At 48.3% G+C, this 24,016-nt stretch overlaps 1 protein-coding gene across 1 annotated transcript; it reads right to left on the reverse strand.

The window, feature by feature from the left end:
- Window positions 1-1,193: 1,193 nt before the first annotated feature.
- Window positions 1,194-23,452, reverse strand: HORMAD2 (HORMA domain containing 2). The gene is made up of 13 exons (XM_050318319.1): window positions 23,415-23,452; window positions 21,972-22,056; window positions 21,023-21,167; window positions 20,146-20,209; window positions 19,125-19,161; window positions 17,854-17,874; window positions 17,144-17,170; window positions 15,767-15,834; window positions 12,669-12,820; window positions 11,879-12,132; window positions 11,618-11,726; window positions 10,502-10,566; window positions 1,194-1,772 (listed from the first exon to the last, which is right to left on the reverse strand). The coding sequence occupies exons 2-13, from the start codon at window positions 22,014-22,016 to the stop codon at window positions 1,656-1,658; spliced, it is 1,104 nt and encodes a 367-aa protein (XP_050174276.1). The 5' UTR covers window positions 22,017-22,056; window positions 23,415-23,452; the 3' UTR covers window positions 1,194-1,655.
- Window positions 23,453-24,016: the final 564 nt, after the last annotated feature.

Raw genomic sequence — 24,016 nt, forward strand, 5'->3', positions numbered from 1 at the left:
GTGGGGGCTGTGTGTGCTCTGACACAGACACTCTGCTGTCACAGGGGACAGGACATTTGGCATCTCCCAGTCTGCACCGGGCAGGTTCCAGTGTCCCAAGCCTTGGGTGCCATGTGTAGAGCAGGAGAACAGCCTTGCTGGAGCAGCCAAGATCCCAGCCACGTTTGTCCCCACGCAGGATGCTGTGGCACCACCGGCCTGGGGTGCAGGCAGGACTCGGGGTGCAGGGATGTGGCAGCAGAGCCAGCGGTGCCAGGGCAGAGCCGGGAGGTGACGGCAGGCCTGGAGCTGTCCCGTGCAGAGCAGGGGTCACTCGTGGGTGTGCAGCCCTGAGAGCAAACATTGTCACAAAGCCCGGGCACAAGGAAGGCTTCTGGCTCGCTCCGGCATGTGAACAAACTGGCTTATTAGGCCACAGGTGCAAAAGTGAGAGCGCGAGAGGGAAAGTGAGGATAAAATGGAAAATTCCCGTCTTCTGCAGGTTTTGTGAAACAGGCACCAGCCCATGGAAACTGCCAGGCACTGCTGGGGGCTCAGGGACGGGCAGGACATCTGCCTGACGTGGGCTGAGGGGAGACAGCTGTGGGATTAGGATCACAATCCATCACTTGGATACCTGGAGGGGGGCAGCAGAAATCTCAGGGGGCTCAGTCTGGGCATTACCTCTGTTCACTCAGCCAGGTCCAGCTGGGCTTTCACCTCATTCTGGCCAAGCAGAGCAAGAGAAGAAGGGAGATCTGTCAATCCCAGGTCCTGGTAGCTTTAGGCATGGAAAGACTACTGTTGCAGCAGCAAGGAAGAGCCCTCATGTCTGAGGGTCTGAGTGCTGCCCCAGCAGAGGACACCACCATGTTAATGGTGACAGGGAACGTGGTGTGCCAAATGATGGCCCTGGTGGCCAAGGTCCCTCACTCAGATGCCCTGGACACCTGTCAGGTGTTGTTCTCCTTACCTGTATTTGCAGCCACAAAGGACCTTTATGAAGCTGGTTTTAAAGGGGGTGTATTGCACCACAATTAATGTCACACAGCTGCCTGAGCCCCTCGGACATGGTGGGTTGCTGGTTCAGAAATGAGCTGATAATCCAACCATGGCAACACTACTTGCAGAGTCAGAGAAAAACCATCCAGCACCAGCAGAAAACGTGTATAGATTAGTTTATCTCTTTACTCAATATAGATAACACCCCTTCTTTGAAATAAAAATCTATGCTCCGGAAACAGAAGATAGGATGGAGTTATGCACAATCTTAGTGGATCATGAGACTTGGTGCTCTCTGGCACTGACACCTCAGAGTTCATCTTGAAATAGTGCCATTAAACATGGGGGACAGAGTGGCACAAGACGCTCCTGCCCCAGAGCAGGGAATTTAGCCAGTGAAGGGTGGGAGGTGTGAGGGAAGGAGGCAGAAAGAAGCACACAGACACCACTAGCATGGAATTATAAATCCTCAGCTTTAGAACATCAAACAAGGGCTGGTGGTTGACAAGGTCATGACAATTATGGGGCTTGTTGTCTCTCTGCAATCCAGAGTTTTCACGAGACAACATTCACAAATACACAGGGGCTGTGGAAGGGTTAAACACTGGGAGAAGGAAAGGTCTGTACCAGTCAGATGACAGTGCAAACTCACACCTTCCAAAATGGATTCTGTGTCAGAATGAACATAATTTCCTGCTGTTCAGAGGCAGCGTCTCTGGTTCACTGACCTTCCTTTTCTTCTCGGGTCCTGTTACCTCTTCCTGGCTAAAGGCAAGGTTCAGAAGGTTTATCTGCAAGAACCATCAGAAACAGGGATCACTCTCACAGAGCAGGCTCCTGCCACATGAGCCAAAAAGTACAGCTTCCAAAACTGCCATGTGTGTGCCTGGATCCTCTTGGCTTGGCCCTGTGTGATCCTGTTCTCCAGAAAAGCAATTAGGCAAGGAATCAAAACTGGAGGACTGGATGGAACTGGTGGGACTGTGAGAGTTGTGCAAGCAACAGGTTCAGCTTCAGGCACAGGGAATGGGTTTGGTGGGACATGAACAGCACCCATCTTCTCACTGCCAACAGAAAATAGCAGCAGCAAGGAGGTCTTTGAGGAATATTATAGCTGATAGGCTTTCCCACCAACCTCAGGGAATCAGAATATGTGGAAAAGAAGGGGGCACTCGGGTCAAATTTGTGGTCACAGGCCTGTAAGGAGGAGACACTCAGTCCCTCTGTTTGTACCTCAGGGAATTCAGCACGAGCTGGTCGATCTCAGCCTTTCAAACTACCTGTGAGCCTGTGAAAAATAACTAAGCCAAGCAAGCTTTTTCCCAGAAGGCTTAACTTCCCTCTAGAAAGACACAAACCTCCCCCAACAATCTTCTGAGCCTACAGACCAAGAGGTTAAAAACCACAGATAAGTCTATGTGAGAATATAAATGAGTCAATGGAACAGGCACTTCAGACAGACCACAGGGAGATGGACAGCCAGGACGACAGCTGAAGTGTTGGCTGTGCCAGGGGACAAACTCACTTATCCTCCTTATCATGTCACATATTTGCATTTTTACAATAATAATCCGGAGCTGCTGAGAGCAACGTGTGTTGTTGCCCACCCAGAAGGGACGAAGCACAGTCTGGCAATGCGACCTCTCCCACTGGAGCTGAGCTGAAGGGACACACCACAGCACACAGCTTTGCCTCCAAAACAAAGTTCACTTGGATGACAGCGAGGTGAACAGAGAGGGGAAGGAGTGCTGACCAAATTCCTGCTCCAGAGCAGGAGTACCTCCCTCCGGTGTCCCTGCAAAACAGGAGGAATCCTGAAACTGAAGCAGGGCAAGCACAAGGAGTTAAGGAAGGCTGTTCCAGGATGAATCGTGGGGATGAGCACAAGGTCTCCAGATTACAAGCTGTGGTCATTATAGAATTCCCCGCTCACGTCACCAGGGCTTGCTCTCCCCCTGACCTTGGGCTGAGGCTTCGGCAATCTCTGCATAGCAATGGGCTCTCTAATGTGTGAAACAGCTCTGATTAGGGACTTTGAAGCAACCCCCCTTCACCTCTCCAGCCTGTTTCAAATTGTTTTTCTTCCCCTCTTCCCTCCTCTTCACGATGAGCAACACAATATTGCTTAATGCGAAAAGTGCAGTTTCCTTTCCCTAAAAACACAGAAAACAAGGATGTGCCAAGTGGGCTGGGCAGGTTCTCCCTCATCCTGCACGCTCAGGCTGACAGAGCTCCCAACGCTGCCCAGGGACAGGGTGATGAGTGGGTCTGTGCTGCAGCTCCAACCTGATATCCAGCTGCTCCAAAGGGCATTTTTAAGCAGCTATTTAATTTCCCCTCCCTGGCATGGTTTTAACCTGGCTGCTTCCTTTTTTTTGAAGGAAAGGGCCCAGAGGAGGAAATCCAAAGCCTCTGCAGTGCTGGCACAGCTGCAGGGTTTGCCCCTGTCCTGCTGGCCACACAACAAAGCAGTGTGGTGATTCCCAGTCTCCCAGCCCCAAACACCTGGATGAGGCAGCTTTCCTTCTATTTTAGCCTAAACAGCATTAGCCAGAGCTGGTGCTTTTATTTCCTCTATGGAGGAACGGATCTTCCCCAGCCCAGACAGCTCCTCCATGAAGATCTCACCCCTCTGCTCTTCCTCCTGAATGTTCTGCAAGGATGGGATACTCCTGAGGCCACGAGCAGCTGCTCACACTCCAACTCTCCCCAGCTTTCCTGCCCCTGACCACAGGCACCTCACAGGAACCTGTGAGGAGGAGTGAAAACATCCATGGAAGCCATCGAGGGCTCTAGACAAGCACTGTTCATCTACTGAGCGAATCAGATGTCAACAGGGAGAGGTATTTCACCAAACACAACATGCCCTGGCCTGTCCCTGCCCAGCTACAAGTTCATGGAGGAACTCGGAGCCAGGAACAGACCCCAAGTCCAACTCCAGCTCCCATCCTTAACCAAACACTCCAGCTCCTCAGTCAGAAACAGCGCTCTAAATGGGATTAAGTCAGATTCTGTGCATGTTTATTTGACTTGAACCAGAAAGTAAACCTCTTCAACGGTGTGGTGAGAAGCAGGAAATCCCTCCCATTGACTAAACACACAATCAAAGGCTCCAGAAGTTCATTAATTCTAATTTTTCCCATGCACTGGGATGCTTGAGTCGAATAACTGATGGCAGAGCCTGCGCTGCGGGAAGGCTGCTTTTCCTCTTACCCGAGCACTGCTCCAGGGATGAGCCAGCTGCTGTGAAAGCAGGCAGGACAAGGTGCAGGCTCTTGCCCTGCACAGGCACCACGCTGACAGGTGGGACAGGTCCAGATCAAGTAGCAAAGGAAGGAACAGATCCATGACCTCCCCACTCCGAGTCCCAGGAGGAGTTCAGGGTCTGGGTCACACCACGAACACACAGTGGCTCTGACTCTCCTGTGTTGCAGCGCTGAAGTACGTGTAAAAAAGTAACACTTTGCAGCAGGGATTTTTCTGTAGAATTGCAGCTCACTTGTGAATCATACAAGTGTTACTAATTTCTGGCAGAGAGCTCGGGACAGCTGCGCGTTGTCTGGAGGAGATATCGGGCTAAAAATAGATTAGGCTTAGATTAAAGCCTTCCCAAGGCAGACTGGTGGACCAAACAGCATGAGCAGACCACAGCCACACTGCTATTCTTAGATAGACACAATCAGGACCCGGTTTCGTGCTCTGCAATTTGCAATCCCCAGCGTCCCCAAGTATTCCAGCCGAAAATTCCCAGCATAAATCGAGGCGAATTTACAGCTCTCCTGACGTGGTTTTTGCTTCCCAGGGCATCCTTGTGCAGAGCAGCTAAAATTGCCCAAGAGCACTGGGCTGTGTCCCTCTTTGTCCCTGGCCTGCCCCCATGCTGAGGTTTGGCACTTGGCAAATTTTCTGCCCTCAGAAATGTTCCCTTTGTCCAGGACACGGAGGGTTTTGTTTGGTACCTTGTAACTCTCCCGACAAATTCAGAAGCACATTGATGTCAAAAGAAGTGCAGTTCCATCGAGCAAGCTGGAAGAATAAGGACTGAGATACAAGATTTAAGTGCTGAGAAAAGGCAGAGTGACCCTCAGGTATGAGGGCAGCACACAGTCTGTGCAGGAGACTCTCATCAGAATGAGAGTGACCCAGTGCCTGAGGCATCCTGTGATTGCAACTGCAGCTACCGCTGACTCAACAGCACAGCAAACTCCTGCCACTTCCAGAAATCAAGCCAGTGACTGTTTAAATTGGTCCCCTGAGACCTGAGGCATGGGATGGTGGGGGCAGTAACTCCTACCTGCTCACTGACAGCTCCGTGATCCCCAAACACAGGGAAAAGCAAAGTTCACAGGATACATCACAGTGTCAGTGAAAGGATGACAGGAGATGGATACAAACTGACTCACAGAATCATGGAATCACAGACTAGTCTGGGTTGGAAGGGATCTTAAAAGCTCATCCAGTCCCACCCCCTGCCATGGGCAGGGACACCTTCCACTAGCCCAGGTTGTTCCAAGCCCCGTCCAACCTGGCCTTGGACACTTCCAGGGAAATACAAGGAATTCCATTTAAACATAAGAACATACTTGTTATTTTTTTTTACCATGAGGGCAAACAAAGACTGGCACAAGTTGTCCAGGGAGGTTGTGGGGCCTCCATCCCTGGAGTGGACAAGGCCCTGAGAGCCCCGTTCCCCTCCCGTGCTTTGGGCAGGTTGGTTGGACACTCCAATCTCTGGTTCCCCTCCCGACCCCGCTGGCTCTGTGGAGGGGGCTCTGTGGGCCTAGCACTGGGCTCCATCTCTTTGTCTCACAGCTCCTCTGCACGTCGTGTGTCTTGTAGCTTCTAAAGAACAAATGAACGGATTTTTCCAGAGTATATAAAAGAAAAGTTTAAAAAATACCTGCTGAAAGACTAAATTATCACTATCTCTCCTACTGATCTATTCCAGGGCACTCAATCACACTGTACTCTTCCATGATGGACATCCAGTTTGCTGGATCACAGTCCAATCCACTTCCCAAACCACATAGGATTCCAGCGTTGGAATTCTCCACTGAGGAGGAGAAAAGGCAATGGGCACTCCTTTTGCCTACTAGGCTGCTACCCAACAGTCCCTCCTGGGATATTAGATCTGCCCAACCCTAATTTATGTGGATTTCTCCAGAGGGTCTGGTTGCTAGCATGAATATATGGAATGGCAGCCAGCATGGAAGCGTCACGTCTTCCCAGGGATGTCCCCAGGGGAGCTGTCAGGGAATCTCAGGGCACAAGGGTTAAATCTCCCCGGATCTGCGGGCTGATGGGCCTCACCTCTGCACTCCGAGATCACCAGGAAACTGTTTCCTGCCCACTAGACAGGGATAACTCATGGAAGGGATGAATGGCCCCAAGATACAGCTGAGGATCTGACGTGAACTGAGAGAAGCCAGGAATTTCCTGACCTCCCTGTCTCACTCCTCCCAGAATGGCCTGAGCTCACAGGAAGGAGAGGCAAGCTCATCTCTGAATCTTTCTCTCTTCACTGCTTGGGTCTGTGTAGCTTCAGCTGGTTTGGAGGAGAAAATGTTCTGGGAACTTCTCATCAGATACAGCTCTTGATGGACAGTTAGAGATAAACCTTGCTTCTTTTTTTTTTTTTTTCTTTTCTGCAAAAGTTCAAGATAATGACATTGCCACAGAAAAATGCTTTGCTATTGCTGTGCACATGGCAGGTCTCACCCTTCGACTGCCTCCTGTCATGGCACTTTTGGACGTGCTTTGCCTGGGAAAAATCAGACAACAAAGGTCTTGGTCTCCGAGCTGTTATTTGCAATTGAACCCACTTGTGCTGACCTTCACTTCCAGCCAGAAGCTGTGGAGGACACAGTAGCTCAGCAAGGCATGGGAATCATGGAATGGGTTGGGTGGGAAGGGACCTTAAAGATCATCTCCTTCCACCCTCCCTGCCATGGGCAGGGACACCTTCCACTGAGCAGGCTGCTCCAACACCATCCAACCTGGCCTTGGACACTTCCAGGGATCCAGGGGCAGCCACAGCTGCTCTGGGCAACCTGTGCCAGGGCCTGCCCACCCTCACGAGGAAGGATTTCTCCCAGTCTCCCATCCAACCCTGCCCTCTGGCAGTGGGAAGCCATTTTCCCTTGTCCTGTCTCTCCATCCCTTGTCCCAAATCCCTCTCCAGCTCTCCTGGAGCCCCTCTAGGCACTGGAAGGGGCTTTCAGGTCTCCATCAGGGTAACCACAGCCCTGGGCACCAACAAGATACTGATCCCTGGCAAACACAGCAGGTATTACTGTGTCATCCATGAAACTCTGCTTCCATGCTGGTTTCCATCACTGCCACAGTCCCTTGGAGAAAGGGGCCATGGCCAGGTAGCCAAGGAGCAGCAGCTGGAGGCCAGACAGACTGTCCTCTGAGGGCTAAAGCAGCACTGATTTACAACCCTTAGGTATGAATGCCTCCCCAGACATCCCAGTGCAGACAGCTCCCGTTAGCAGAGCTGATCCACATGGCAGGAGCAGGGCTCCAGCAGGCAGAGAATTCCCGAGCACACCCCCGAGCACTGATCCCAACTGCTCTGTCCACACAGTGCCAAGTGTCAGCACGTTCCTCGTGTCCCACAGCAGTCTACAAGCACGGCCAGTGTAGCAGCAGGAGCAGTGTCTGGTGGTAGCTGATGAAGCCAGAAACTTGGGAGGCAGAGCTGCCTTGTGCTGCGCTGATCCAGCCACACCATTCCCAGCCCCGGCGCGGGGCGATCCAAGGCTCTCTGCACGGCTGCCTCGCTGTGCTCCAAGGACCACCCCAGAACTTCAGCCCACAGCTTCCTGATGGGAGATAAAAGCCTGCAGAGGCGTTCACATGGTCAGATTTTACTCATCTTCTAGTTCTGTTTCCTTCCAAACTCATTCCACTGCAGCATGTTTGCTTACATGAAGACAAAGCTGACCAAAACCAATTTTCAGGAGGAGAACATTAAAGGATTCACAAGAAGATAAAGGAGCTTGCTGAAGAACTCAAGAAGTTATTCCAAGTCAGTGCAGGACCTCACTCTCAGCAGCAGATTTCTGCAAGTTAAACCAATGGGCAGTAATTCCCTGTTTTCCCCAACTCTTCCCAACTCCCAGAATTCCAGTGAAAAATAGGAAGATGCACAAACATAACACGGAGGGACAAACCCTTGGCTGATGCAATCACTCCTGAAGCCAGCAGAGGTGGGCTAATTTACATGCTGGTGTCTAACTCCGGATGATTAAGCACAGAGATGCTCTGCTGGAAAAGGGCAATCTCTCATTGGATCCCCAGGATCATCAATCATGAAATTGCAGATAACAAGCCAGTGGAGTACATGGAAATTTTTCCCCAATCTGCAAAGCCCTGTCAGAGACTCTCCGTGGCCATTCCCAAAGCGCAGTTCCAGCTCTCCCTGGGCAGGAAGAGCTGCTCCTCCTTTGGCAGATCCGCATCCTCCGCCTCTCCCATGCCGATTAGATAAAAATAAGCCTTTAATACTTTCATTCCTGGTTTTCCCGAAGAGCTATAGGTCAGGAAGATAGTGACCAATAAACTCGATTCCAACAGCACAGTTTTTATTTTTGGTAACCAAGGAATCAGAAGGATTCACTCCAGATGAAGGGCAGAAATGTGCTCGCCCACATTTCCAGAGGCAACTTGTGACTGTGGGTAACGGTTTCGAACTCAGAACTTCTCGAATGCCAAATCCTTGAGCAGACAGCTATTTCTGGGACACTCCAAATTGTTCTGGTGAGTTCAGAAAATTCTGGCATTCACACCCCAACCCAACAGCTGGCAAACAGCGTCTGGATAGCAACAAGGTGTTCACACTGGCAGCCCAAAGGTCTGTTCCAACCCATCATACCTGTACTTGACCCTGTCAGATAACACCTAACTCAGACTTCCCATCCACCCAAGCTTCTCCTCATTTTTTAAGACAAACTTCACTCATCAGCTTGGCTTCCTGATTCAAGTGGAATACACAATGGTCATTTGTTTTAACCACTTCCTTCAGAAAAGAAGGGAAAGTCCCTCTCATATGGAAAAGAGTGTCAAATTTTTATTAGCATAGGTTTTACAGTGATGATTCTAACTCCTGCCTTGACTTTGTTTTTCCCTAAAGCCAGTGAAATATTAGCCAGCTTCAGAGTAATGAGGTTTTAAAAATAGTATCAAAGAATACATTAAGAAAACCCTCTCCCACGCAGAATCTACCAGGCAGAGGGTTTGGGATTTTTTTTTTTTTTTTTTAAGTCTTTGGAAGCATATGATGGATAAAGTGATCCTTCCATTTTTCAGCAACTAATGCTGTTTCCACCACCTTCAGACACTCTCACTCCTGCTACCGAATTTTAATGAAATTCACACGCTGAGAGTGAGAGAGAGAAGTGTCTGGTGCTCTGCTTACCATCGTGACAGCCCCAAAAGAAGGTCAGAGCATGAATCAGTGGGACGACCATGAGCTACAAACAAAAAAGGCTCCTGTTTTCACACAGACGACAGAATAAACAATGATGAGAAGGAAACCGGAGGATGTGACACGAAAAAAAAATGTGGTTAAAGTTTGAAAAATACCAGCCTAGGCACAGAAGTTCATTTCTAAGATCCAGAGTCAAGGCAAATACCTCGCAGATGCCTTTAGAATGACACGGTGAGTGCAGTCTGCAGTTGCTGTCTGGGTTAGACACCCCGGGATTCTTTTCAACAGAGGCGGGGAAAATTTTAGTAGCAATTTCCTACTCTCGTTAACTTACCCTGTAAAGATGCAGTTTCTGACCATTCAAGCTCACATGATTCTCAACTAATTTGAATGGGAGAAGGATCAAGTGGCAAGGCTGGTGGTATTCAGAGATTTGCCCTGTCAGTGAGAAAACCTCTGCACATGCCCATGAACTGGGGCTCTGACCGTGACTCAGGGTTTGGCCTGGGCAGCCCTCAGGATGGGATTAACTTCACAGCACTTGTCTAAGATGACATGTCTGGTCTACCCCACTTCTTTGGGTTGCCCCAACAACCACCAAAAGAGAGATCAGTACCCCCAGGGGATAATTCTTCCTATCCCAGAGAGGCAGCCAAAAAGGGATAGGATTCAGTAAGTACCTGTGACTCACAGGTAGAGACAGTCTGGAAGCACGAGAGGAGACGTGAAGACCATGTAGGGCAACAGACAAACCTAAAACAGGGTGGTGATTTCAGACCCTTCACCCAAACCCCCACACAGGTAGAGCAGCGTGGCTGGGACGGTGACAGGTTTAGTCTGTGTTGTAGTTGGTGCCAACTCCAGGGAACAGAACCCACTTCTGCTCCTGGATGTGTGAAATAAGCTGATCATGGAAAGCTTCTTCCCAGTTCATGCTCATATCCCTCTGGTCCAATACTCTGTTGCCTCCATGTTTTGTGATCCTGCACAATAAATCCACTAATGTTGGTGAATCTTGTACCATCCTTGATGACACAATGATCCCTGGCACTGAATTCCACCTTGGAACCACTAAAGTTTCCTCACCTGCTGGGATGCCCTCGAGCAAGCCATCCTGCCTGTCTCCTTTATTCCTGCCTTCTTCTTCCTACCTGCAATCCAAACAGCAAAGCAAAATCAGCTTCAAAGAGTTTAACTAAAAAAAGAAAACCAAAAAAACCAAACCAAACCAAAACAAAAAAAATCCAGAAGCCTGACTAAACCACTGGGGAAAAGTCCCATGAAATTGTGTAACTTTTGCTCCCAGGAACTGCCATCGCTGGCGGTTTATTCCCAGAGAGGTGTCAGAATTCGGTGTCATCTGAACATCTGAACATCAGCTTGCAGCAACTCTATCACTTAAACTGCACTTTAACCTGGTTTCTAAGAAAACAAAGCTTATGTTTGCATGTGCTCTAAGTGTGAGGGGTGGGGGAAAGGAGGGGAGATCTCCCTTGGGTACTAATTATTAACCTTTAAGACAGTTTCAATAAAATTTGAGGGAGCCTCCAAAGTGCCCCAGCTTCATGAGAAGAGGCAACTGTTAGAGCAGGATGATCCTGTTAATACCCCCAGAGTGAGAAAGGTGGCAGGATGAGTTGTTATGAGTCGTTGGAGAACCTGCAGGAGAAAGACCTGCAGAGGTGACTCCACAGGCAGAGGAGCTGCTTTATCCGGCGATCCCAGGAATGCTATTTACCATTCTGTCACTAGATGGTATTGTTCCACAGGCTATATCCCACAGCCTCAAAGGTCAAACACAGCGTGGTAGAGCAGAGGCTGGGATACTCGAAGGGAGAGAGAAGGGGCTTTTCTTTCGTGTATTTTCATGTGTGGAAGTTATTAGCAAAAAATCAAACTGTAACAGCTAAAGAGCTCTGGTGAACATGGAGATAATGTAACACAGTTTTGATCATCTGGGCATTTCCTGCATATCTGAAAGAAACTGCTGAGATAAAGAGGTGGAAAGATACTGATACAAAATTAAATGTTTCTGTTAACAAACCAAGGATATACAAGACCTTCAGTACAGCTCAGGCTGATCTGACACAAAATGCAAACAAACTCAGTTTATCCATTTCAGCGTGAGTGAGAAAACCTAAATATTATGTTGGGATACAGTCAGGAGCAGAAGCTCCCTGAGTTTCAAAACTGGACATTTACCTGCATCTTGAAGGCAAAAAGAAGATGCTTCCATTTTCCTACCTGAGTGGGTGTCATTTTTGTTCCCTTCCTGCTCACTTGAATCTACTCTGACAGGGAGAGGGTGATTCTGTAAAGCAAATGATGTGTTGTCTTAATAACATAATCTAAAAAATACGGCCAGGTGGTAAATCCATAAACCCCAAAATGTTTCTTTCAAGGAGGGTTTTGCTAAATAAACTCTGTTCCTGCAGTGGGAACCGAACAGAGCTATTTCCATACCTTGGTGCTCCCCTCCTCTTCCTCCTCCTCGCAGTCTAACCCTTGGTGGGAGATCTCAGTAGGGCCTCTCTTCTGGATCAGCTTGCTGTGAGCCTTCCTCATTCTCTTCTTCTCAGTTGTCACTCTCACTTTCATGAGGTGGAAGTCGGTGGAGACTGACCCCAGTTTCAGGCTGACAGGATCTCCCCCAAACAACAGGTCACCAGGGCTGGCATCTTCCTTAAAGCCAGGGGGCTGGTAATCTTTGGGAGTGACTGCACAGGGAGAGGGAACCCACTGGGGTCAGAGAAACTGAGTTCCAGCTCTCCTAAATCTGATTCAGAATGAACAAGTGTAAACCAGCCTCGAGTAACATCAACTACTAAAAATATTCTGGGGTTTTTTTTTTTTTTTTCAGGAGGAAGGGAGAGAATGCAAAGGGGAAAATGAGCTGAGCAAATGTTATCGGGGAGCTCAGAGAAAGAATGATTTTAGGATGTTGAGGTATCATTAAAGTGCTCAGTTTCTTGAGCAGAACATGACAACACCTGGTCCTTAAGAAAACAACCTCCCCCAGCAAAACCCCAGGGAAGAAGGATGTCTTCCTTTCACACTGCATGGCCATACTTCTCCCATGGACACCTTTCCTAAAAAGCATCTGCCATCCCTGTGCCTCAGAAAGATTTACTGTGTTACACCATTTCTCACTGTTCTCAGCCAACAGCTCCCATCTCAACTTTTGATGCTTCAATTGCTTTACAGGGTTGGTTTCTTACAGGAACTGATGGGAGGGGAATTTTCCCCCACCTACCATCGTTGTAGTAGAGGAGTTTCATGGTGAGGGTGATGTCATTGGGCAGTGGCCCCAGGTTCTGCATGAGCAGGTAGAGCTTACGGAGCAGGAGCCTGCTGGCCTGTTTGATGTCCTCGCTGCACAGCCCAGTCACAAACTCCCTGTGGTTGCTACAACCAGAAGAAGAATAACAGATTTGTTATCCTCAGTCATGAATATTCACGATCTGATTACACATACAGAGCACCCACTGAGTGGTCTGAAACCACCAGTGACAAAGCTACAATGTCTTTATGTCATTTCCAGATAAACAGGGAAGTGAAACAGGCTCCAGGGATGGGGTGGCATCCTCAGAACACCCGCTCTGGACTCAAAGGCTTGGCATTTACATTTGAACAGACTTTGGAGCTGGGGCAACAGACCCCATTATACAAATGCCATGAGTCACTTGTTTGAACATGATTAAATTGGATCAAAGGCCCATAAAACAAGTGCCTTTCACCTAAGCAATGTCAGGAATGAGAGGAATGAGCCGAGAATCCCATCTAAAGCCGATTCATCACAGCGACTATTTTCAAGCCCATTCTGCAGTTTGAAGAGAGGCGACTCGCATGCTCTCCCCCAATTCCATGCAAGAGAAATGAGCTCAGAAGCACATTTTTCAGCAGTGACGAAGGGGCATTCCTCTCCCCTCCTTTCCCCATCCAAATGTCAGCTGCCTGGGCTAAGCAAGCAGTCTAGACTGAGACCCACGGGTGACACGAGTGGGATGAATCGCGCTCCGGAGGAGTTTGTTTCTCTTGACTGCAGAGGTAGATGAGATGAACAGCTTTACACGGCCCAGATGAATCACTGTGTGACTAAGGGACCTGAACTTCCCTAACTTTCAGTGAGAGGGGGCCATAAAAATGTGTGGTTCCTTCATTACGTCTTTGGGAAAGACCCCTGACACAGGTGGGTGGTCCCATGTGGATGGTCCCGAAGGCAATCACCCCAAACTGCTCCAAAGGAGGAGAGCAGAGGATCCCAGGGCTGAATGTGACTGAACCACAGCAAAGAACAGCTTCATTGGGACAGATTCCCCCTTCCAGCTGAAGCTCCTTGGCTCGTCATGAAAACTTAATGGCTTGACTTCCCAGAGTATGGAATCATGGGATCATTGAGGTTGGAAAAGGCCTCTAAGATCCTCCACTCAAACTGCTGACAGATGCAGGGGATGGTTTGGCAGACTCCAAGCTGCCAACAGCAAAACTCTGTGGTATCAGATGTGCACTGTGGTCTTAGATTAAATTCTGTATGTTCAGAAATGGGCAGCAAGCAAGGGGAAAACGCTGGCAGTGCCTTGGGTGGAATATCCATCACCTTTATGAGCTGTGGGATTAGCAGATCAGAAATGGCAAGGGGAAAGATCGTAAGAAAAAAAGAAATGAGACTTCCATAGGAATTAACAGGTCAAGGCTGATTCAACATGGGAATAACATTGTGAATTTGATGCAGGAGTGTGTCAAAAAGCAGAAGGAACTGAACCTTGGAAGCACTGGGATTTATGGTAAAGAATTCCCCTAAAATCCATCTAAAATAAGGCAAAGCCCATTTAGGAGAACATTTCTCCTTATCCCTCGGGTGTGATGATGCAAACCCACAAAACATCTCTCCTGGAATCACTAACTCCAAGTTCGCACATGACAGCAACCACTGCAGGTGTAAAAGGCAGTGTTATCAGCCGGGGAGCTGACAGCAAAGATGACACAATTCCCTGGTCTGTGCCAGAACATCGGATTACCAAGGACTGCAGGGACATGCAGGAGACTGCCAGGGTACTGCCAATCCCTGAGGAAACACAGCAGAGCCCAGGCATCCGGTGCCCTGGGCTCTGGAGCCTCAGAGCACACACAAACATAACCCCAAGATTGCCTGGCCAGCACGATGGGCTCCAAGGGATGCCAAGCTCCATCTGGGAACTGTCCTTATCTCTGGGGACTAATGAGGAAGGCTGATTAAAACCCCAAAGTATTCAAGGGCCATCTATTATCTTTCAAATGCCAAATCTCCTCTTCCCCTCAGAGTAGTGAGGACAATGGACAGCAGCTTCACAGCAGAAACAGAGGGCACAGCCAGCAGGACACTCCACACTCAGATAATTCAGATTCTGCCAACAGAAGATCATTTTGCCTTATGCCAGAAGTTATTTGGATGTGTTTTGAGAGAGAGCAGCTAAAGGCAGACTCCAGGAGTGCTGTGGAGGAGCTTCCTGAGGAGCACACAAGACAGCAAAGCTCTCTTGCTGTACAGGCAGGTTTCCAGGCCCAAAGATTTCACCAATGGCAACGGCAGAACAAACTCAAAACAGGTCAATTTTTTTTTTTTTTTTTTTGCTTTGGTTGCAGCCAATGGCCTTTGATAGTATTTATTTGAAACTCCACGGGATTATGGCCTACTAAGCACAGCTTTAAATATCTAACAGAGAGTGCCCAAAAGAGGCAAAAAGCTGCTGCTTCCTGCCACGCGTTTTGCACCATCAACTCAGGCATCGCAAGAGAAAGTTCTCTCGGGTCACCCACGCAGGGCTGCTCAAGCAGAACACACGTATGCAAATGTCCAAGGGAAAAAACCCTGGGTGCAGGATCCTGGGGAAAGGGATCAAACCTTTTGAAAGCACGAGGCTGTGAGGTGAAAGTGGAAGAATCAGTTGAGACAGCAGCAGGCTCAGGAACTGTGCTGGTTTCTGCATCATCCCCAATGAGGCACCACTGCTACCAACTGAGCTCAGCTCGGGTGCCCTTTGAGGGCCTCATGATGCTACATAACCTCATTTTTGACTCATCCTCCCAGCAGGTGAATATCCTCAGCTCAGCAGCTTGGACATGCTCGAACCACAGAATCACAGGATGGTTTGGGTTGAAAGGGACCTTAAACCTCAGCTCCTTCCACCCTCTGCCATGGGCAGGGTCAGCCTCCCCTAGCCCAGGTTGCTCCAAGTTCATCCAACCTGGTCTTGGACACTTCCAGGGATCCAGGAGCAACTACAGCTTCTCTGGGCAATCATAAAGTGCAGCTTCTTAATGCTTCATAACCACTTTTCAGTGTGACCCTGAGAAAGCAACCCACACCTTTACCTGCTGATGTCCATCTGCGGCACGTTCTTTTTATACTTGAATTTGAACTGATACAGTTCAGTCACTACCTAGAGAGGGAACAGGAGAGGGGAAAAGCAAAAATGGGTCACTTTGAGCAACAAGTGTAAAGATGTGTCCTGAGTTTGGCAAAGTCCTTTCACACTCTCTGCCAGAGCACACATTAACTTAGTGACGTGATGATAACTTTAACTCCGTTATTGCTTGCACGGGCTTGGGCAAATTTTCTAAACAACCACAGCTCACCTAGCACTGAAAGGATCACAACAAAATTACAAACTTCCTGCTTCCTCCTTCCACTTCCTCCGTGGGCCTGACTGCCCAGCCTCAGTCTCTAGCGAGGCTCCAGGCCCAGCCAGCCCTCCCTTGGTAAGGAAAACTGGGAGCTGCAGGGGTGATCAGTGCCCTAAGGAAGCCTGGCCCAGTGCTCTGTAGGGAGACAAAGGTCTGGAGGACTCTTCCCACAAGGAAATTCAAACAATATTGCATGGGAAACAGTTGCTGAATTTCACCGGTCTCAGAGTTTTTTATTGAGGGAGGTAAAAAACCAAAATGATTTTCCATTTGAAAGGATTAAAGAATAAAACAATTAGGAAGAACGGACAGCTTCCCCCCCAGGAGAAAGGATCTATTGTAGACCGACTCCATGCCTATAATTCACTTTTCCCGGAGACAATGAGGTTGATTAGTAGGAGCTCAGCTGTGCCCTTAAGTCTGAGCCTTCCATACAAATCCCAGCCTTGGCACAACTGAACTCCTGTCCCCAGATGCTGAGGTGACACACAGCAGAACTGGAACCGGGTTCAGGTGCAAAGAGGCTACAGCTGTTCTTTGATCTCCAGCATGGAATCAGACCCTCACTAAGGATCCCAGCCCCAGTCTGTATCCCCCAGACATTTAACAAAACAGAAACACAACAGGGAGCACCAAAAGGACAAGGACAGGCACTACACAACACATCCATTCAGGTCTGAAGGGATTCCTGACTTCTGTCCTGCACCTCTCTGCACGACAACACAGCTCTTTTCACCGGGGCCATTAAAAAGGCGATTTGTAAATGAATTATTTTGAACTTCCCATTTTTTCTCTTTGGGAAACTAAACCAAAAGTGCAAACAAGGCCATTAGTTGCCTGCTGTCACCCCTGCCTGAGGCCCTGGTGGGCCCACAGCCTGGTGCCTGGTGTTTGATCCCAATCCAGCTCACTGGGCTGGCACTCTGGAGTGAAGGCACAGGGACAGAAACGGGGTCACCGAGCAGCTCTGTCAGGGTGGAACTCCAGCCACGACTCCACTCTGAATACAGATCTACTCACCCATGGCTGCAGTGGCCTCAAAGATTAATTAAGGCTCTTTCTTACCTCCGGTTCCTTGGGATTGGTGTAAATCTGTTACAAGAAAGCACAGTGAGGGCATTCTCCCCGGGACAACTTGAACCAGTGACTAACAAAGATATTTTCAGTTTGCAGCAGGGACTGGACTATCTTTAGCGTGGGATCAGAGAAAGGAATGGCTGAGAAACAGCTCTCCTCTATCAGCAGGCAACACTTACCACTTCAAAGACAGGTAGAAGACACTCACGTGCAATTGTGGAGGAATGAGGTTGATTCCCATTCCAGCCCTCACAGGGAACTCCTGACTGAGATTTAACTGCTCAGATGATGCACAGAGCAGATGCAGAGCAAAGCTCCTGGAGCTTTACAGAGGGCCAGGGCTGATGGCTGCCTTGGAACCACCAGTGTGTGGTTTGTCCGGGATCAGATTAATAAGGACACTTCTGCAGGGGGAAATGAAGAGGAGCTCCCATCATAGGAATCACATGGAAGTGCTTCTCACAGTCTAAGGATGCATGTGAGGCCTCAGTCAGGAGAGTGACATGCTGAGAAAAACATCCCCACGCAGCCTTGAACTTCACATTTACCACATTTGATAAAGGTCCTAGCTCTATTAAAAATCACAAACATTCTGGCTTCTCCTTAAAAAAGGCACAAATGGTTTGACACAACCTTGACTCCGTATCTCTGTCAAGCAGGGGAGGGGAAAGAAAATCACTTTGTATTCATTTACTTACTGCAAGGACAGCGACGTGCAGCTGAGGAGGGAAAGGCAAAACAAAACACAGAATCAAAATGTAACCTCAGTGGGCAAGGAAAAGCAAGTCCTATCAAAGCTAACTGCCTACACAGGGTGAAGGAACAGATACACGCAACAAACGAGGAGTTAAAACCCGTTCTGCAGATTCTTCCCAGCACGGCATCAGCAACACCTAGTGGCCAGTTCGTCTGGCTTTACTTGCAGTTTCCCAAAAAAACAGCTCCGTGCTCAGCCTGCTCCCATGGGCCTCCTTTTAAACAAATCCCCAAAGGCTTGCTGATTTAAAACCCTGTTCCAAGAGCACCCATCCCCACTGAAGAATAATATTTGCTCTCCTCTACAAAACCTCCCCAAAGGTATTTATGCTACAGCAAGGAAGTGGACATGGGACTGCCTTGAAAACAATCTTAAAATACACATTAAATACCTCGGGTTTTCCCTAATCCTTGTCAAACAACAATTACTTCATGTCTCTCATAAATAGCAAAGGACCTCCTAGAGCTGTCAGCAAGCACTGCACTGTGATTCACAACATTGTGAATTATCCTGTGCACACTGACAGTTGTACTGACATCTGAGAGCCCTTCAGATCATCAGTGCCACAACCACCAGCACTCCATCTGATCTGGAGGAGCTGTGCTGATGAGCACTGCTGACAGAGATGACAGCAGCTGGTGCTTTTTCCTGTGCAGGGCAGTTTTTATGTGAGAATCAGCAGGGAATATGATTTCTTGCTACTGGTTTTGTCCTGGAACCAGTTACGCACCTCATTCGATGAATTACTTTCCCCAAAAAAAGAAGTAAATTCTGGGCCCAAGAAAAAAGCCAGGAGGGTTAGGGAGGATGAGCAGAAGGGGAAAGGAGATGAAGGGAAGCAAAAGCACAGAACCTCTCTCAAGAAAACAGGGCAGGAGATCAGGATCTCAGCTGGCAGTGCTTCTATCAGACATTAGGGAACACAAATGCAGAGCACAGAGCTGAGGGAAATCCATTGCAGGCTGCAGATGAGTCCCCACACCACGGGCAGATGAGCCTAGAGAGCAACAGTGGTCAATATTTGGGCTCAAGGCATAAAATCCCAAATCTCACACTCAGGGCAGGGTCTCCCCCCTGTCCCAAGGCCGTAAGGGTGTGTTGTGTGCATGAGGGATTGTAACAGAAACGCAGCAGAAATGGAAAGATAGTTTTGTCCATACTTTTTCTGAAGAAATAGGAAACTCCAGTAAAAAAAAGTGAAGAAAAACTTACATACTGCTTCTCCAAAGCATCAAAACAACCTTGAATCCTGCCAGGGAAAAAACATGTTAATGCTAACCAGCAGTATTTATCTCCTGATCTGTAAACACACGCTCATTAGATACGGGTTAAAGGGCATTTTTTTCTGGAATTAGGACAACACAACTAACAACATTTGGGGCTTGTACTGTCCTTTCCAGGTCAGCCCCGAAGGCACTGTCCTTCCTTCTGCATTTGTGCATTGTTTATACTTCTGGGGTATTATCCTGTCAGCCCAGAGCCCACTTGAATCCTGACAAAGACAAGGGTTGGAGGCCCAAGGCTGGCTCTGAGTGGCTCCCTGCTCAGTGCTCTGCTCCAGCTCCCCAGTCAGAGCTCTGATGGCTCTTTTCCCATCAGCCTTGTACAGAGCTCAGCTGAATCTGAACACGTCTGGTCTTGTAAATCTTTGTTATCTGATGCATAGTTTACAGCAATGGATTTTCTCAAAGCTGTAAATATTATTTGAAATAGCAATAGCCAGATATTTGCTCTTGGAGTCAAAGGATGAACAGTGAGGTATCTCCTTAGCACATCAAAGTCAGTTTTTCTGCTTGCTGGGAACGTGCCAACTCCTGAACACATCCTGAAGAAAAGCTGTGGGGTACTTAGGGAGAAAAAACACTGCACATAATGACAAACAAGTGCAAGAATCCCTATCAAAGTGAAACCAGAAAAGACTAAACAACAACAGGGTTGATCTCATGACTGTCTTTACCCTCTCTCTGCACCTCTGCTGCTGTGTGTGCTCTGGGGCCTGACCATGACCTCACTGCAGCCAACACTTCCACAGACCTTGAACTCACATGATCTGGGTCAGCTAATTCTGTCCTGCTTACGCAGGGCCAGCACCCCCCGCAGCGCTGGGAGCTCCCCTGGCACCGGCAGCGCTACCGGGCACCGTGTTGTCCCAGTTCAGGAAGAAGAAGAATGCAGGGGCAGATGTCTCCCTGCTCAGCACAATCTTGTCTTGGTTTCACTGTTACTCACTTACCACTTGACTATCTGCAATGATCCCAGACAGCTTTTATCTTCTCGGAGAATTTTTAGACACAGGTCTGTGAAACCAGATTTAGCACATAGTTACAGTGCTTATCACAGCTCTTGGGCAAACACTGAAACTAAGCCAGTCACCTCCCCCCTTTTTTGGATAAAATGCTTTATCTGGAGGTCCTTCCTGAGCGGAAATGCTGGGTTTCCACTGAGTCCCAGGTGGGCTCATTGCTGCCTTTGCAAATGTCAGAGCTTTCCTCAGCTCTGAGGGCTCTCCCGGAAGAAGAGCTGAAGTTACAGCTCAATTTCAAACCACCAGCAGCTTCATCCTCTCCTCCCTCCTCTTCTCCGCTCCATCCTATCCCACCATTCCCTAACACCTTCCCTTCTGCATTCAGACTCCACCAGCATCTGTATGAGGTAAATGACTGCGCTCAGAGTAAACTACTTCTGTCAAGATTTTCCACACAGCTCCTTCTACTGTGTTTCCAGGCATTCAAGACGGAAAACACACTTTCAATCTCACAACAGAACTTCAGTGTGAACCCTGAAGGCTCAAAAATCCAATGGAAAATAAAACACAATAATCAGAGTAATTTCTTTTAAATTCTGATTTTTAAGTCACTCTCCTGTGTCACTCACTCATAGGGCTGGCAATGACTACAAACCAAGAGAAACATTGACAGAAAAGCCAGGAGTTGTAGGTTGTCTTCCATGCTCCCTATCAGGAGTGCTGTCTCCACTCACACTTGAGGAGGCCTGTGGCCAACTCCCTAACAAACTGAACTCAGACCTGTGCAGCCAGGAGCCAGCACATAAAGCAGACTGCAGCTAAAAGAGAGTGAGCAGAAATAAGAATTCAGCACAAATAGTGTCACCATCCAAGTAGCGGGTTCCGTAGGAGCTCTCTGGGAACAGCCCCCTCATGTAGGTGATACAGGACACGGAGATGGCCAGGAGCCTCTTCACCAGCACCAGAGACTGCTGCTCCGTGGTGGTGGCATCAGGGAACAGCACTGCTTCCTGCAACAGGAGGGCAAGGCCAAAATAGCACCACTGTAGTGAAAACAGGCACTATATTTAGAAACAACTCACAGCAGGTGGAAAGAGGGTAACTTAAAAATGTCATTTTAACATTTCTCTGGTCTTTAAGCTGCACAGGGAAGAATCGTGTCTAAGGTGGGTGGGATTAAATGTTTTTAGGATAGTGATCAACAGATCATTATTCAGGTGCAGCCTGCACTGGTTGGGCATGCCCTCCCCTTTATCACATTCTCATCCCTTCCACTCCACCAACACTGGCACTCACCAGACAACCACCCCTAAAAAAAAGTGTATGGCTGTAACTGCAGAGTCACCCAAGTGCCAGGGCTGGTGTGGCACTCATGGCTGTACCAAAAACTGCTGCCACAGCTGTCTGGGAGCTCCGACAGCAGCCCGAGCTGCCAGTGCTGCACACCCCCAGGTTTCAGAGTGATTTTAACTCCGAGCTGTAAACAGCACATGGCTGCACCTGGAGCTACTGTAAATGCACACTGTGTGATGTCAACATGAACAATGCAGAGGACACTACACTAAATTAAGTTCTTTTATTAGTTTATTGCTGTTCTTCCTGATAATAAAGCTCAGTGCACACCTAATGAGCCTACATTTATTGAGTCAAACCACAGCAGAGCCCCACGCTGTTTCTCACTGAATTGGAAATAATCCAGCTAAGAACAGTGCAGACAGCAGAAAGTGTTCCTACCTCCCTCCACAGGCACAGGCGTGCCAGGTCCCAAACTGAGAGCTAAGGTTGTCAGTACCATCATAATTTAAGGGTTTTACCTTAGAGGATTTTTTCTTTTGCCTGACTAGCTGCTGGGTAGCCATCCTGTATTTCAAAGACCTGCCTTCCACTTGTAGCTAAACCCTGAAAAATAAAGAAGATACGAGACACCTGGAAAAAACAGTTATTGCTGCTTCTCCTATTTCTTAAACTGAGATTCTTCAGGTTATTCAGGTCTGAAAGCTAAGTGCCAGCCAGGACAGCTAAAGCAAAGCAAGCCGAGGATACTCCATGGCACTGAGTCTGCAGAGCACGAAAACTCCCCCCCGTTCACTGGCAAACGATCGATAGTGTTTGAAATTCAGGGCCACAACTGCACTTGGTGTCAGTCACTTCAAAATGCACTTCTCATATTCCAAACCACAAATGTTAATTCCTACAACCATTAAAAACTGCGAAGGGGGAATGTGAAAGAACTGGAGGTCTGCCAATAGTAGGTAATATTTCAGCAAGGGTAAGCAGGAAACTCACTAACATCAGTGTTGGCCGGAATAAAGGAATGATTCTTCTGGGACACCTTGAAAGGAGAAAAAAAAAGGAAAAAAAAAAAACAGCCAGAGAGAAGTCCAAATTGTTTCAGTGAAAGCCTGTTAGACAAGCCTGGATTGAAGAGGAAAATATTCTTTTTACAGGAATGGGGAGCTGATTGATACAGGCAATAATGTGGACACTCCACATTTTGCACTTGGGTGAGGTGCTTGATTTAGCACCACCTGACCCCTGATTAAAAACTTCCATTAGCTGGAATTAACAAGGCACACGTTTAGTGGCTTGAAAAATGACTCGCTGGGAGATCTCCACATCTTGTTACTAACAGGGGATGTTAATGACATGAAACACCACCAACAGGTCGCCAGAGTCCACAGCCAGTCGATATTCCCAGTAACAATTAAAGTAACAGCACAAACACGGTGGGTTGATTCAAATCCTGACCTAATGCAGCCAGCAGCAGGATTTTATTAACTCAGCTGATCCAACCCTGTTCTGCACTTGTACCTTTTGTGCTTTTTTTCCATGGAAGCCTCATTTCCATTTGTTGGCAGTCATTAAGACATGTTGATTGGAACATGGTGACAGCTTTTATGCTAAATTTAGCGCTTCATTTAGTAATGAGGACAGATTACGGCTATAAAAGTATATTTAAACAAATACACACCTGCAAAATTTTTAATGTGTTAAATATTTTAGCAAAGTAGCTTTTTTTTTACCCAAGCACTGCAAGCAGGACTGGAATGCAATCAAGGCAGACAAAGGTGTTATTACGACGTGAGGTTATTAGCTAAATAAAGCTGATTTAAGTGAAACAAAAAGATAAGAAAACATGTTTTCTAAACCATACCACACTTATATATTGATTTAATGCAGAGGAAACATCACCTAGACTGAGATGATCCACTCTGGCCTGGCTGTTTAGGTACAAGACTTCAGCATCAGTGTCTTACCTGGGCTGGAGGGGACAGAAGGTGCCCTGGAACTCCAGTGCTCAACCACTCCGCAGCCACTTTATCACCAAATATCAAGAAATTAGTATTAAATGGGAAAAACCAACCCTCATCCTCAGGAAACCCCCTGACCTCACGAGACTTTGCCCACTCAGCCCTGCACACCCTCAGCCCTGCCCCTCATGCCTCATATTGGAAATGTGAGGCACTGCAGCCCCTAAAGCCGTGGTTCCAAAGATGGGGTTCAAAGTCTGTTTTGGGGGGTGTCTCAGGGGTTTTTTTGAGTGGCTGGGCCCCACACGGGGCCAGGTCCTGCCCCTCACATGGCAGCACCTGCCACCACCATGAGGCACTGGGGGTCCCTGAGGCACAGGGGGGCTGAGGCACCTCTGAGGTGCTGAGGGTCACTCTGAGGCACGGGGGGAGCGAAGAGGTGGTGGGGCTGAAGTGCAGGAGACCCTGCAGACACTGAGGGACCCCTGAGGTGCTGAGGGACCCCTGAGACACTGAGGGACCCTTAAACACTGAGGAGTGGAAGGTCGGTGACACCCTCGAGGTGCCAGGGTCTCTCTGAAGATCAGGAGAAGACCAAGAAGCAGAGG

Source organism: Myiozetetes cayanensis, unplaced genomic scaffold (genome assembly GCF_022539395.1).
Source record: "Myiozetetes cayanensis isolate MyiCay16 unplaced genomic scaffold, myiCay2020 scf21, whole genome shotgun sequence".
NCBI classification, from domain to species: Eukaryota; Metazoa; Chordata; class Aves; order Passeriformes; family Tyrannidae; genus Myiozetetes; species Myiozetetes cayanensis.

Bases quoted from the DNA above. Each gene is read 5' to 3' on its own strand.
- HORMAD2 (XM_050318319.1), bottom strand. From the start codon at position 22,016: ATGGCTACCCAGCAGCTAGTCAGGCAAAAGAAAAAATCCTCTAAG. The intron at 19,162-20,145 runs GTAAGTGAGTAA...TTTCCCTGGCAG, and splicing joins TCATTGCAGATAGTCAAGTG to GATTCAAGGTTGTTTTGATG. The intron at 17,875-19,124 runs GTAAGTTTTTCT...TTCCCTCCTCAG, and splicing joins ATGCTTTGGAGAAGCAGTAT to CTGCACGTCGCTGTCCTTGC.